The following is a 16,901-nucleotide window of genomic DNA, read 5'->3' as shown; positions in this document are numbered from 1 at the left end:
TCCAGATTCAATTGCCTGACCACAATCAGTTCAATGAACAGGACATGCCTGGCCTTCAGTTCTATAGCCTTCAGGCTCCCTCTTCTTCGTCCCAGTCCTATAGTGGTGTTTCTTATAGGTAATCTTCATTCCTCTTGGGGTTAGTTTCTTCTTAATACTTGGTCTGTCTTCAGGAGCAAACATAGGATCTGGTTAGCAATATCCTACAAAGGCTGAGGGAGGGTGAGGTGAATCACTTTTAGGAAATGAGGGATATCATGTCTCGCCCTCTGGCACTCTCTCCCCAATCCCCAAGTACCCTCTGGCCAGGTGATCCTCCCTCGCTAGTCCACCCCCAGCGTTGGGTTCCAAAAGCGATGGCCCTTCCCTGGTCACCTGTACAGAAGATCCCTCGTGAGTAGGTGTGGGTGCCTTTAGGTTTCTCACACACCGGCGTGCTTTGATACCGCTTGCCTGCTCAATACAGGGGTTTGCAGATTTGGAAACAATTGTGTGTGAGCGAAATCAATAACAAAGGCAATTTTGAATACCAAACTATTAGAAACAAGAAAAAAGAAAAAAGATTATTTTGTGCGGGTTTGAGAACCCTGCAACCAGATAAGGCAATACTTTTTAAACCTAATGCAAACAACCACTACCCAAGCCTAAAGAAAGTAAAACAAATGCAATTCAAAACCAACAGATATTCCCAAAGGCAAGAGGGGACTAATGAAATTTCCAATAGTTGTAAAGCTTACTGCACATATTTGAAGAAGCTTATAACAAAAGCTGGTAAAAACCCACATTGCCAAAGCCAAGGAAGAAGCAGAATAAAACCATATCCTTGTCATTATTTGGTTGATAAAGCAGTGGGGAAACAAGAGTGGCAAAAAGGCTGTTATTCTGGAAAAGGTTGATCACAAGGAGAGGAGCGTAACTTGCAGAGGTTTTTGAAAGTACACCCATAGTACTAAACAGCACTAATGTGATCTTGCCTTCCCTGAAGAGTTACTTAAAGTCTGATGTTGAAAGTGATGAGCACTGTAAAGCTATTGTAAGTTGATCTTAATCACAGAGGCACTTGTTGGCAAATTACTATACCCGAATAGCAAACTTGAAGTAGTAAGCCTGCCATGGGGTTGCAGAAGTATTATTTACCTTAGAAATATTAAGTTGTTGCAAAGCATCCTGACAAAGATTTACATTGCTACTGATGAACTGAGACAAATATTCCTTGGTTATGTGAAGATAATTTTGACTATTATTACAAGAGGAAGAGAAATAACCTTTTTTTGTTGAAATCACTACTGTGTTGGAACTTGGTTGCAAACCAGGATTTTCTTGTTTCTTTATTAAACTGTGGAGCAGAATCCTGCTTGAATCTGGGGAAGGGGAATTCACCCAGATTTTGAGGAGAGACTTATATTGTGAACTTAACTATTATATTATTTTTTTGTTTTGAACTGCCATGCATTACCTTGTTGAGGAACTGTATGTATCGGTATGAGGGACATATATACTTTGTTAGAGTGTTTCCTTTAGTTTATTTTAGGCAGAGAAATCCTTGTCAGGGTAGAGATAGCAAGGCATGTACCCAACCTTTAGAGTTAATAAAATAGCATCTTTTGAAAAACCATCACAACATTGTCTGGCTCACATTTCTAACCCCTCACAATATATCTTCCTATATGATGCCCGAGCAAGTGACCGGGTAAAAAATATGCCCCTTACTTTCTTGTGGAAAAGAGTTAAAATGTATGCTCCTGAACCTCTCAATAAATCCATGTGTAATACACACAGGAGATAGAGTGGGGAGACTAATACATGATGTTGCATGGGACATCTGGGAAAAGGAAAAATGATATAAGGCCAATGATATACCAGGGAAAACATTTTCCAGTTGTATGGCAAATGAAACTAGATGTGAGGTTGTTGGTAAAGAAGAGAAAGAAACTCATAGCATTCTATACTGATTTGAAGATGAGCCAAAAGAATCTAAAGACATTTTCTGTCCTCACTATGAATCCTTAAAGTATGGGGAAACAGAAGACTCATGGCTCACGAAGAACTGATATTCCTAGGGTAAACGTTGTTAGTGACCAACACCATTGTATTAAAGAGAGGAAAGTGAGAAATGATCAACCACTTCATAAAAAAGAAATGTTCTCAAGATAAATCCCATATGGAATTACCTTCAAGCCTAGATATATTCCAAGAATCTATAACCGAAACTCATAACCATAACAACGCCTCATACTTTAAGGATTTTATTTTTTTGTAGAAAATAATTCTTCTAGTAAGCTGGGATGTTTTAGATGTGGGAGTTTTGAACATACTCTGTATCAATATAGGTTGTATTCATTGACAGACAGAGGGATATACCCTAAACAAACGTAATGTTACCATTTTGGGAAAGGAAATATCGGCATAAGTGGCAGTGATACCTCACTCCAAAGATCCTGGGGAGTGATGTCCTGCATTTTGATCAATGGGTTTTACAGATAGCACAGTTGAAATGATAAACAGTTAGGCACCCTGATGAAAATAAGAATAAAATGCTTCCCTCCTATTCTCCTCAAAACTCTTGGGTACAAGAAGAACATTTTTTAGAAGGACCAGTGTGGGATTGGGGAAAACAGAAAGCTTCCCTGAATATGGGGAAGACTGATGATTTGGAAGTAGTAAGGACCCGGCAGGTCATGTCTTTAGGGGAAGGGTATGTGATGAATCCTTTGGAATCCTCACAAAATCCCTACCAAAAGTCTCCTCCCAGGTGGCCAGGTGAAGGCAGATGCTTCCTGATCCTAATCCTGGGGGTGGTATTAGCCAGGTTGTCCACCTCACATTCCTGATCCCTCGCAGCAGCCCCTGTAACCAAGTTCTCTCAATTAATAATATAATGAAGAAAAATAAGAGGCAAATCACAGCTGAAAACGGTAGTGGCTGCAGCTGGAATTCGGTTGTGTGTTCTGGAGGAGGACGCTTTGAATATAAAAAAAAAAGTATGTGTGTGGGCTGTCCGTTTGGTTCTGTGTTCTGCGTTACCTGCAAATCCTTATCAGCATCAGGCAGTATTACTCTGGTGACTATTAAGGGAAACTCCTTTGGACCACCTTTGAGTCTGTCTTTCGTTTTGGCTTTACAGTCTGCTTTGGAGTCTGCTTTCACATTTTACTAACAAGAGAGGAGTGACTTGTTACATACACACAGCCCTGGCGCGGAGTGCGCACAGTGTGCAGGCTGTGTGTTTGGTGGAGGAGCAGAGATAGTCTCCCTCATATTTCTATAGGATGTCACTGTTTGGCTGAGAAATTTGCCACCCCTCTTCCTTATCCAAAGTTTTATCCTGCTCTTTAGCGCTCCAATGTGCAATAATTTGAACAAGGAAAAGAAAAGCATGGCATATTCCTTAAGTTTGGGTATGCCGTGTCAGAAATTGCTGTTATAGGATGTTGACTTGTCATTAAAAACAGACCTGACAGGGTAATCTGTGTTTCTGCAAAATAAAGAGGAGAAACCTCTAAACTTAGACAATACTCTTGTGACAATAAAAACATGGGACAATAATTTAAAAGTACCAACATTTGCTGAAGTTGTAGCAGGAAAAAGGAATGAGGATGAGATAACCTCCTCTGCTCTTCACCTAAGGAAACAGATGAACATCTCATTGATTTTATGTTCTGAGCAAGAGGACATTGTCTTCTTTGGAACACTTAGATCTCAAAGACATTGAAAACTGTCCCCACAGAGACCTTATTGTTGATGATTCTATGCTGGGGCCAACTGTTTCTCGTGAATTGGCTAAATGGGTCTGACTTTCATTGGGACCAGAAATGGCTGAGTCACCCGTATGGGATAAGCGAGAAAATGTGCGTCTTTATAGATCCCCCTATGCTAGTGCAGGAATTATCCTCAAATGTTGAAAAATAAGGCTCGATTTGAAACATTCTGTTGGATTTAACATCCTCTCTACTCTTATTCTGCACAAGCAACTATGGAGGGACAGAAAATCTTAGGTCCAGAAAAGTGTCATGAAAATATTCAAGCTGCACTATGTCCGGTTAAGGAGGTGATAGATGCTTTTTCGTTTCCTGTTCTTTACCGGATATTATCCTCAATGGATAGAGGTCATGCACTGGTGCAATATGTGATTCAGGATGTTAGGCACATTTTAAAAGAACTGTTGGTGAACATGTCTTTTTTGGAGGGCTTCATTTCCGCCCTGAATAGACCAAATAATCCTATGGCTTTGATTGATCCAGCAGAGTGCCAATGTGTAAATCCTCAGGGAAGATGTTATCCTTATTCTCAAAGAGAAGCAGGGTTTAGTAACTCAGCTTAATTCCAGTCTACTGAGATTAAGGGAACTCAATCTGAATTGCTGATGTCAGAAGTATTAAGTGTTAATTCTATGTCAATTCAGCTGTCCGCATAGCACTTTAGGTAAAATAATAAGAACAATTGTAAGAGCCTACCATTGTCGGAAGCCAAAGGTGATGATGGTCTTTGTACCGATCATTGGTTGGGATACGGGGGAGGAGGCGGCAGGGGTGGGGTGACTGATCAGCGAGAGTCTAATCCTTTGTTAGGTAATAGACTTGCGGTTGATGAAGTTATGTAATGTTAAAAAAAAACAAAGAAACAGAAAAATGCATTAAAAAAAAGGCATCCAGGGATCACTTAAATGGGATTCCCTGTAGATACTGGGTTTGTAGATGAGCGGACTGTTCGAGAAAATAATATGTCTATTGATATCTCCCCAGATAATCATGAGTTAGCCAAAGAAGCAGAGCTACCAGAAGTAAGCATTGTTAAGAGGAAGATGCTAAGGTTAAATATAATACACTGGAAGAGTGTAAGGGGACTATTACCAATGTTTTAAAGCCTGTAAGAACCTTGAATGAGATGTTGAATATGAGTATTCTGACAGTCCACTCTGATACAGACGTTGTCTCCTCCTGTCACTCAAAGAATAGTTGGGTCCCGAGATCCAGTGCTCACTAATGATTTTGGTGAGGGAGGTCGGAGTGTACGGTTCACATGTACAGGTGTAGCTCTGAAAACCTCTACGTGTGAATTTATACCTAAAAATATTTACAAAGGTTTAAATGTGGATGTAAGCATGGCTCTGCCTGAAGGTAATTCATCCCAAATGGTCCTCTAATGGTAGCGAGAAATATTATTTTCTGTAAAGAGGTGTTCCAAGAAAGGGATTAAGAAGGTTTTTGTCATTAGAAGAGCTTAGGAAAAAGGTGCATGTGAAACCAGTGAACGAAATATCGTAAGTAGAGAAAACAACTAGAACTACATTTAAGCTTCCAAAAAGGGTGGGGCGATACAACCCGTTCAAGATCTTGGCTATCTCAAGGTTAAAGGTAGCATACCACGTGAAATCCATGTTTTACATGTGAAAAGGAAGTTTAAAGGAAGTTTAAAGTTCAAGAATTTCTCCCTGTAAATAGGCAATATGTGTTGGCTCTATTTGAAGAAATACCAGCATTGATCTTAATAAAATCTGGAGATTTAACTCGGGACCAATTTACTCTTCCTGCGACAGTTGATATAGTGATTCTTGGTTTTAAGTCTGAACTCATTAGAAATATAATCTTACCAGAAACTCAGGTTTTTAAACATATGGATTATGATACGGCAATCTCGCAGGAGGAAGTAAATAGAAGTGGTTACACAGGATTAATTGGTGGTCAAACTAAATCTTGAGGATAATAAATCTTGTATGGTGATAAATCTGGCAGGTCCTAAGAGAACTGTTGAGTATGATTGGTCACATATTTTAAATACTCTACATACAAAAATAGTTTGGGCCTATATGGAATGTTGAGGAAGAAAATTTAAAATATCCTACTGGAATACGCGGCGCTTCGCTCACTTGGATAAACCATACAGTCTCTGGGGCTCGTCTGAATTTATAGCTCTACCAGAAACATGGATCTTAGAAAATCCGTGAGAAAAGTGTAATGGGAAGACCATTTGGAGGTTTAATTTATGCAGTACGAAATGATTGCAAGCTAGTAATGGAAAAACTTCCACTGAATGATAAAGATATTTTGGCGGTCAAGCTCAACATGAATAATAAGGGTGAAGCTTACTCAAATGTTTGTTTACATTAAATGTTTATTTCAATCCTAATAATGGATATTTAATGACATTTTTAGTAAGGATAGATAACGTTACGGAAACATATTTGAATTAATAGAGTAGCTGTGTGTTAATAGGTGATCTGAACCGTGAATGATAAGATGAGAAATATTATGAATAATCACAGTTAGGGAGCTGGAGGCCCAGGAAAAAGGGTGTTTATGGAAAGAAGTACTGGGTACTTGGGACATTATCCCATTAAATGGTAATGTTAAGGGGAATATTCCCCACAACTTAACTAGACTGGGTTTTGGTTCAGCTTCGACATTAGATTACATTTTTTTTGTCAACATTTCTCTTTAAACAGGCTGAAATGCTAGCGGTTGTTGACTTGGGAGGGAGTGATCATCTTTGATTGACTCTTACTTTACATCTGGGAATTGAATATGAATCCATTTTCCATAATAGGTACCTTCAAATAAGTGGGAGCAATAGTAGAGTAGTCTGGAGACCGAGACCTGGCCTTCGATATAACACTAAAATGCCAGAATGTTTACACAAAGACAATAGGGAAAGGTTAACCCTGATTAGATGTGTTTCTTTCATGCAAGATAGTCATGTGGGTTTAATGCCTCATAATGAGCTCCTTAGGGGTGGGAGAAAGAAAACACACAAGCATACCTGTGATGATGATACCCAAGGAAAATAAACTTTTTAGGTGACAGCTTAGGTTTATTAGGAAAATGGGCTGCCAAGGTCTTCCTTTGATGAAAAAATTAAAACAAGGCTACTCGAATTGGATGAAATCAAATAGGAACTAGCATGATTTAGAGAGAATGCTTGCTTCCTTGAATTTGAAAAATGGTGCCTATTTTTGATATTTGATTAAAGAGAGAAATTTGCAGAGATCTTTGCAGGCTAAGCCAATCACAGCTAATGTTTGGGTTATCATTTTTTTCTACCTTATATGAGGATGTTCCCCTCTCCTTACCTTAGTTCCATGAGGGTTGGGGATAACATCCATCATGTTGGGATTTTTGGGATATTAGGTTGGATGATGTTTATGGGGCGATTATTAGATCCAAATGTTCAAATCCGTCGAGACCTGAAGGCCTATACAACCTCACTTTAAAATCTGATCCTGACCTACGGTCACGGATACCTTTAGGGCAATTCAATAATGTTAAAAAAAAATCAAAGATAATTCCTCTTTCTTGGAGAGACACAATAGTGGTCCCTATTTATAAGGCAGGTGAAACTTTGGAACCGGCAAATTACTGCCCAAATTATTTACTGGACGGGACATATAAAAGAAAATGTCCTCACTGGTCCTGAAATATCTACTTAATGAACAAAGGTCCTGCTTTGTAGTGACATATATTAATCAGGATTTAAGAGGGGGATGAATATCTCCCTGAAATGTCTTATTATATCCGTTTGACTAGTCAGGCTCAAGACGCAAGGAGACAAATATGTGTGGGATTTCTGGACATAAAAAAGGCTTTTGACTGCGTGAACTGGGCCCTTTTGTGGACAAAGCTAAATCGGGTTGCCCTCCTGCGTTGCTTGATATGTTGAAAGCATTACACGCTCAGACAAGATTGAAAGTGAGCTTGGATGGCAGCGGGACCTCCTCAGGCTGGATAAAGAGTGAGAAGGGCCTGCGCCAGGGTTGCGTTTTGACCCCTTTCCTCTTCAATGCTTATATAGCCTACCTGATGAGTGCTTTTCAGGGAGCGAACACCTGTTCTCCTAAATTGGGATTTTTTTTATCCCTAATCTTTTGTATGCCGAGGACTTGGTATTACTCGATTATACGCAAGTAGTTCTCCAGAGTGCGGTGTTGGCAGCTAATGAATATTTTAGGAGTGTGGATCTTGAAATCAGCATGTCAAAGTCCAAAATGCTTGTCCTAAACAAAATGAGAAAGAAGGGGAGGAGGACATTTCAATGGTTCATTAATGAGCATTAACTATAGCAAGTGCAATATTTGAAATACATAGGAATAATGATTTGTAGCAATAGAATGCTCTATAAACAATGGTCTGTGAGTAAGATGGCTATAATACATTTGATGTCGCAGTTAAAACAACTTGATAAGAAATGTGTCACCTTCGTCCTTCACCAAAATGTTACTGTCAGAAGATTATCCTGCGGGTAATCCATGGCACCGAGGTTGGTAATAATCAGGGGTCTTGGCCGCAGTTTGAGGGCAAGATTTGGCTTAAAATGCTCTCTTTGCCACAGTGTACACCAGTGTATGCAATAAGACATAGTAAGGCATAACCTCAATCCAGGCTGTGATTGATTGGATAAGCTTGCAATCATATAAAAGCTTATTACCTCACTGGGGTGGCTCCCTGTTTCTAGAGCTGAAACATTTACTATTGTTGGATACTTCTAAACAGTCATCTCTATGGGCTGAAAATTACATTAAGATCATGGCATGTTGAGGGATAACAGAGGAAATGCTTCTATGTAGACCGAATTCAGCCAAGAAACACAATTATGTAGTGGATTGGATAGAGAACAGGACACTGCTATCAATATACAGACTCTTTGAACACTTTATCTATGATATAAGACCTGTTGGTTTATTGAATGCAATATTACAAAAATACCCATCTAAAAAGTGTTGGCGAGCTTGGCTCTATTTGAAGTTGAATCTCTTTGCAACACATGAAGTGAGTGGGGCTAGAGAAAACATAACCTGATGTGAGAGATTGTGCCACTTTTGCCTAAGGGAAACGGAAAACGTATATCATCTGGTCATCACACGTTCTCAACTCAGTAGTATCTGCAATGATATATTCGGAAAATATTTTTGTTCTACAAGATTTGAAGGGACTGATAGATTTTGGTGTATTTTACTTGGAGACCCGCCAACCTCTTTGCCAATTGCAGCTACGAGATGTGTAGACTTTGATTTTGGGGTACTCTTCTAGGTCACTTGAAAATATATGAATGTTTAACAAACACATTTTGATCCGATTTAGAACTGACAGAACATTTCCTTGACTGCAATATGTCCTCTGTGTAGATCCAGCACTAAAAGCCACTATGTTCAGAAGAGAGACCAATGTACAAACAGATGTACACAGACCAATAGAGTCCTCTCTCTAATGAATGGGATGGTGAAAAGATTAATTAGCATTTATCATCAAGAAGCACTTTCACGTAGAAAAAATCAATCATGATTTAAGAGGAATGTTTTGGCCGGATGTGCACTCTGAAGCGGTTTCATCCAATCCTAATTTGTAGCAGCTTGACTATCTAGACAGATGCTCTCTCTCAGACAGGAAACGGTAAAAGAACATTCATCTACCTCTGTACTTCCTTAAATGTATTGCAGGATGTGAGTGTGCCTCTCATTTAAGTAAAAGGACATACACTATTGTAATTTAAGGGATTTTACAAAGGGCATTATACAACTGGTTTGAGGTGGTGGTGGTGTAGAGCCTCTCCATTTTATTGATTGTGTTTTGTGCTTTTTCACACAACTCAGTTTACTCATCACAAACATTTCATCTCAAGCTGCGGTATGAAGCATTTGCCAATATTCTCTAATACAAAATTAGGTCTTTAAATGCTGCTCATCATCCAATTAAAAAACATAGAAAAAAAATAAATATATATATATATATATATATTCTGAAACAGTTTTCAAAGCCATTATTTGAAATCAGAGGTATTCACCCTTATGATGTAAAATGCCAACATTATTTAAATATGTCTTTCATTCTAGACCGGTAAGGACAGAAACAAGAAAAGCAAAATTAGACAAATAGAAATAACGCCACATCTATGAGCAGGAGAATTCCTACAATGAAAATAGTCAAATGAAAACAATCTGGTTCAGTAAAAGAACAAGAAAGAACTATTTCTTGAATAAATCTATGTGACCAATACTACAGATGAAAATAGTGAGATTTGGTTATGTAGGTGTACAGTCAAACACAGCCAGAAACATCCACATCTAAATAAAATACAGGTTGCATTACTGTACCAACGGAAAAGATGATTAAGACATTTAAACCTAGGAAATACATTTAAGAGAACAAGCAAGGAGCAAATGAAGACTTGCTCCGATTTAGCTAGCTTAAACCCCATGAATGATGACTGGAGAGCATGCTGTTATGATTTTAAGTGAGCGTCATGGCAGTAATGATCATTTTGGCCAGCTAACATTCACATTTTTTCTAAGTTCTCACCTTTTATATTCTTGTGAATGCTATTGTTGCCCATTTCATTAGATGCTCTTTCACAATTATTATTTTAATTTGGCATGAGTATATAAAACGCAGCACAAGTACACGGTTTCAGGGGTAAACTATTTTGTTTAGGGATACTGGTCCATTAGGATCTGCAGATATCCTAAAACTCTTGATGACCTGGTGCTATGCTGTTATCGAATGTGAAACATTAAAGATGGCAATGTTTTAACTATGCCAGTGAAATATTGTTGGAGTTTAATTTTGGCATCCAGGTAACATAAGCAATCATGCTGTTCGAATTACTGATTTTGTATAAAAAAAAACTCTCAGCAGACCAAAGTATTTTTTATGTCTATAATGCTCATTATAAACAATTCTAAGAGAGAAACCTAAAGTGGTTACACGGTGTACCTAGAAGCGGTCATTTTCCTATTTTATTTGTTTTCATATCGGTTATCAGAAACTGTTTTTCCTGTAAAGTGGACATACGACCACAGACAAAATTCAGTATCTGAAATTAAGAGCCCTTCTTCTGTGTACTTATTTTAAAAGCATACAATTTTACAAATATATAATATTTACCATTCAGAGTATATGTGCAATTTACCGATCACGAAATGAATCAATGCTATTTTAAATGTCCTCAAGGTAAACTAAATCTTTAAAAACAGCAGTACCTCAAGAGATCATGAAGGCCCTAAGAAAGATGTCTTAAAAACAAAAAGAGAAATTATTTCATTTTCTTTCAGCAATGTAAGTGTGTGGAATGTGCAACACACACTTCCCTTATTAAAAGTCAAAAGAACTTGGCAATTCACAATGCTCACCCATTTGACCAATGAAATACCTTTCTTTTATCGCTTAGTCTGAAACAAAGGGATTAGATGTCCTTATAGACAGTAGTTTGTAGCTTTGTGTGTAATTACATGTTTAATTAAGTAAAGTTTAAAAACCTGTTGCCATGAGCCAAAAATACTGGATGTGAAAGCCAATGATTTAGGGGAGACAGGGGAAGAAGTGATTTGGTCCCCTGATCTGCGTCTTCGACGCCCAGCACCCACACCACTGGTGTAATGCATCCAGGTACCAATACACTCTGGGCTAGACACACTCAGGGGGCTCTCTTCCTGGAAGTGAGAAAGAGGGCAAAAAACAGCAAAGCATGCAAAGTTAGAAACAGAGCCAAATGATCAAAAAAGAAAATAAATACAGTTTGTTTGCACCCTTTTATACAACAAGTTGAAACCAGAGGTCTAAACAGTCACTGGGGAAATGTAGGTCCACAAAAAATCAATGCATGATGCAGAAACGAACATCTTGTAGACTGACATCTGAGTGATGACTTAGACCAAGCGCATTCAACCACGTCATGCAAGGATTGTAATAAAGTGCAAAATAGAGCAAATATTGGGGTTCCTTTAACTCTGCAAAGGAGAATGCAAACAATAACAACTGTTAAAGGTTTCTACTAGTTCAAAAATTGCATGACTGATTCATGAAGCATGCACATGAGATTCCATAATGATAATCATGCCCTACATGGCACGAATATCACGAAGTACTAGGGCAAGTATACATAAACATTTAAATCCAAAATAATCGCCTGATTCTTTTAACACTTTAAAACAATTCAACGGTGCAATTTAGATGCAAGTTACCACTTCACATTACCAAAATAATGTTTCTATTGAATTTGAATGTATCTAAAATAAAACGTAACTACATTTAATGAAGACATGTTCTTACCGCTTCATAGATACTTAGACATGTTGCATATTACACATTTTACAAATACTTTTTAACAGCTTATTTTTAAAAGCCTTTGCTGCAAATTCAGGGTGAACCATGGGTCAGCGGTCATTTGAGACACTGTTGTTTAAAGAAAGGCACACAAAGAATTCACAATTATTAAAAGGGGAGAATTTTGTGTCAAAGAAGCGTCTTATGGGCCTTTAAAAAAGCAGCTTCCCAAACAAGACTTGGCAGATGGTGCAACAGGAAAATACATGATAAAATAAGGAATAGAGTGGATGAAGTAAGTGTTAGTGAGGGCAACAGTGTGGGAGGGAATAATGTAGGTAGAGCGTAAAAAAAGTGTTAAGACAGACATTTGAAGGAAATGTAGAATGTAAGGAAGCAAGCAAAGGATCGGCAAATTTGCAATTTAGAATATTTACACCACTGCAGTTTTTACATTTAATATAAACACTACTTTCAATGTATTTGAATTTTGCAGCAAATTATCAGTGATTAATTTTCAAGACAGGTTTCACCCTCCTTGTCTGGAAAACACTCCTTTGATAAGGTTACTGGAAATGACAGAAAGTAACTAGAACGATGGGAAAATGTTATTTAAACGCCAGCATATTGCTGGAGTAGGTTGAAAGCCTTCAAAAGCGAATGAAATACAGATGGAGTCGGATTCCCTACGTGTATGGGCCTTTTGGTAAAATGACATTTCAAAATTCTGGTGGTGCAGTCTTTAAGATCTTCTTGTATATTTGACTATTCACACAGGCAGATTTCTCTTTATAATCTTGTTGTATACATCCTTGTTTAAAAGACATTTCCCAATAAACACAACTTTGTTCCATACTCTTCAGTGAGCCTTTTATTTGCTTATGTAAACCTCTGCAGATGCACCCTAGAGTGACAAACAAGGGCAAAACAAGACATTTCCAGTTTTCATTTGCATTGTAAAAGATTCTACATAATCTCAAAGATTATGGACAACACACCTCAAAGAAAGTATCTAAACCTTTGAAACTAGGATCAAACGAAAAGCAGATTAAATATTTAGAATAATTAAAAAGAAAAAGCAAAATCAGGGATTCATTCCTGAAACACACATACACACGCCACAACACAGATAATATCATCATGCTTACCTTGGTTTTGATTTTGGTTTTTGCTTCCTCAACTGTACTCAGCTGAGTCCAAGCACCCCTTCCTTCACCCTGAAAGAAGGTGGTCTTATTGCAGATTTCAGCTGCTACAGTGGAGAGCATGCACATTGTTGATGTTCAGAACACCTGAAAGGGCATTCCATTTTAACCTATGCCTACTTGACAAACCCAAACATTGCTAACATTGTAAGGAGAACATGGTGGCAACAGTAAAGACAGGCACACGAGATCACAGTTCAAGGGTGTTTATTAAACTATAATTACAGGGTGGAAAACCACCTAACCGAAACATAATTCTAAGGTCGAAGCAAGTTTAGACCATCAAATGACAAATAAGGCAGTCCTTGTGGCGTTGTGTCAAAAGAAAAGGCCTATACTAAAATAAAACTATTGCCAAATCCTTACAACTAATTACAGAAAGAGTGTGGGATTGGGTTTTCAATAAAGAAAGAAGTGTTCACAAATAATAAGTCAGGATTTGATTGCCAAGGGTCTCCCTTCCCCACGTTTTGGGCACGGAACAAAGTGGAGCTCCTGAGCACAGCACATGCCCGAGCAATCCCAGCACGAGCCGACAGTTCCATGCCAGCTATCAGGTTCTTCGATGGTTAAGTCTCTTCAATAAAAAGTCTCTTGCCTTCGAGGCCTGATGTATCCAACAATCAAACACAAAGTTCTGTTCCACGTACACTCTGGGTGATGGCTTTACCCCCGAGTCCCTCACTTCCGGGCGCAGAACCCTCACAAATCGTACTAAAAAAATGGACTAAAAAGTTCATTTTTCAATTAACTTTGGGTGATAATTTTCCAACACCAGATTCTCCCACTTTCGGGCACGGACTCTTTCAAGACGTCAGCCTCCCTCCTTTGGGTTCACTGTGGCTTTTCTTACTTTCATGAATCTTAATGTCTTTTCAAACAGTTCTTCAGGGTTCATTCCTTTTTGTCGGCTTCCCTCTGCCGGGTTCACAACATACTGTTCATATGCTCATTTCACCAAACAGAATTAATTTCCCTTAGCTTCTCAATTATCTGTCGGTCAAAGACTTTCGACGGTGAAGAGGATTTTACAAGACCCGTGTATGACCACTTTGACCTCTTCGTGCTTCTTCCTAAGGGCTTCTGGTTACAGTAGTTTCTGCCATCGGGTAACCACCCAGAGTTTCCTGCCTGAGCACCCACTTGGCGCAGGACTACTCTGTTGCTGATTCCCCCCTCTTTCATCAATAGTATCTTTAAGCTTTTCTAAGTTCAAATTAGCCGTTGGCTATTTTTCATTCAACACAGTTCGGTTTCTTATCGAAACTCCCCTTGACTCACCGGCTGTGATGAACTGCTTGATTTTCTTTCTCCTTGGAGTCTGATTGGTACCACAGAGACAAATGTCTCTCCCCGGCTTGGTACTCAGCAGCGGAGGGACTTGTCTATCGTTGACATCTGTTGTGACACACAATGGCTATTGTTTGCAGACTTATGATTCCTTCTGCAGACGTTTCACAGGCATTGGTCGGAAAGGGCAAGGTCGCTTTTCTCCTTGTCACTCTCTCGGTCAGCGCGGTCTTTCTCCTCCTCTTGAAATGCCATGCTGAGTTAGCTCTCACGTAGTGCGGTCTGCCTTGCTTGCCTTGTGCTCTTGTGCTTCACCTTTTGTCCCTGTGGGGAAGGACATGTGCAGTCAGGTGTGTGATTCTGGTCAATTGCCTGACTTTGCCTGACCCTTGTTTTGGGACATGTCAGTCAAACGGCTTTGGTGTTAGTCCGTTGTCTTTCGGGTTGTGCGAAAAAGTTTGGGAAAGGGGGGCAGTATTTTGGAATATCCTATGTGGTAGGATGGGGAAAAGGTGTTGAAAGAAGGGGGATACCATGTCTCAACCATCGGTGTCCCACTCCCACAGGACCCCCCCCCCACCCAGGTGGTCCTCCCTCACTGGTTCACCCACAGGAACTGGATCCAATAGCGATGGCCATGCCCTGGGCACCTGGATGACAGATCCCCGTGACTAGCCAGGAAAACACCTTCAGGTTTCTCACAGCATATAAAGTTGGGTGCAAAAGCATAGAACACAAAATGGGAGTGGTATGTCTTCTATTTTGATATGTGAAAAACGCCAACCTAAATTAGATGTTTAATAAAGTACATGTTACATAAGCATGTACAATTTAACACTCCTTTAACAATACAAATGTAAAACAATTTTCATTTCGTCAGTTTAAGCAATCTTAACATATACTTACCTCAACTGAACCAATTTTTCGGGATCTAGGAAGAGGCGACTTTCTGTGAATGTAGATTGGATCCGACACCAATGGCTTGAACATCACAACAGCTCGGTCAGGTTCATCCCTTCGGGTAACACTTGAGTCCTCGTCACTATCATTACCATGAGAGGCTTTCTTTGAACCTTCATTCTACGTACAGTAGAAAAATAAGTTACTTACCAATAATATCGGATTTCCAGGGTCTTTATCTCCTCACAGATACTTTCCAACTAGAGTGCACTTTTAGAACAACTCTCAATGATTAGGAGTACATATCGGCGTGCCAATGTTGTGCCATATGGATTCGGGTAGGACTTACTAGTGGCAATGGTATGCATCTTTTAATTTGCACTGAATGCGACCTACACCCATGGCTTTCCTTTTCTAGCCACAAACACAGAAATGTAATAGACAATATTATTAAGATGTACAATTGGTTATATCTGTGAGGAGATGAAGCACACAAGATAACCAACAATGCAGACAAAAATCCTTTTCCTCAAGGATACAATCTCAGAGAAAATAAATTGTGCAACTAATTGCGTTGTGAGCACGGAGGCTCATGTTATGCGTGACTTTCTTCACTGTAAACATCAGCAAAAAAGAAAAGAAAACATAGTAAATGATACAAATAAAACAAATAGGACTAGAAGGTCATAAGCCTTCAGGAGTCAACCACAATAAATTACAGTACACATTTGTTTTTATCTATCAAGGTCCTGATTGGGTGGCGGTGAAATAGTGAGTGAAAGAGTCTACGACAAACTGTGAGAACAATAGTTGGACGTTATCTATAACTATGGAAACCACATTAATTTTGGCAGCCAACTGTTGTCATTTACTCACCTCTCAGGCGAGAGGCCCATTCAATTGTGAGTTGTCACAGGCTGGTTGGCCACACCTTTTCCTTTCTAGCCCTCATCAGAGGCTAAACACCTATTGTGCATCCCTGTGATCCCTGGAGGTACCCCAAAGGCACCCTCTTCCTTTGTGCAAGTTCCCTCACATAGCTGCATGTGGGGGCTTCATTGGTTGGTGGCAGCCTTTGTTTTATTCTAGCCGGGAGTGTTCCAACAGCCAGCCATTGTTTCTATTTGAGGAAGTGGAATTCAGATTTTGCCACATAGTGCCATGGCTACAGCTGCCAGAAAAAGATATGACCTGTGTGATGAATCCTACATAGTAGAGTATTGCAAAGACTAGCTGCCCGAGTGTGTCCATTTTTATAGTGGATTGTTTACTCATGGCAATTGATTGCCACGAGATGAGGCGGTATGCGGGGCGAGACAAGGGGGGGACCAGGGGAAAGTGTTATGGAGGGGGTCCCATAGCCCCCACTATAAGACAGAATACAACCATTATATGGCAACAGTGAAATTGCCATGACCAAAGATGCCCCTTTAAAAACTGTAGAGATAAAACCGCATAGAAATGTGGCACACATCAG

The 16,901-nt window shown here is 39.3% G+C and overlaps 1 protein-coding gene across 1 annotated transcript in view; it reads right to left on the bottom strand.

Moving 5' to 3' along the window:
• The window catches only part of PPIP5K2 (diphosphoinositol pentakisphosphate kinase 2), a 2,362,281-nt gene that overhangs the window by 561,162 nt on the left and 1,784,218 nt on the right, over positions 1-16,901 (bottom strand). Inside the window, exons 25-26 of the mRNA XM_069625464.1 lie at positions 15,431-15,604; positions 11,243-11,416 (exon numbers count right to left, since the gene is read on the bottom strand). Of these exons, the coding sequence (XP_069481565.1) occupies positions 11,243-11,416; positions 15,431-15,604 (348 nt within the window). The remainder of the gene's footprint in view (positions 1-11,242; positions 11,417-15,430; positions 15,605-16,901) is intronic.

This window comes from Ambystoma mexicanum, chromosome 6p (assembly GCF_040938575.1).
Source record: "Ambystoma mexicanum isolate Mex_15411 chromosome 6p, UKY_AmexF1_1, whole genome shotgun sequence".
NCBI lineage: Eukaryota > Metazoa > Chordata > Amphibia > Caudata > Ambystomatidae > Ambystoma > Ambystoma mexicanum.
Note: the sequence above shows the minus strand (reverse complement) of the source record. Positions and strands in the feature narration are given on the sequence as shown.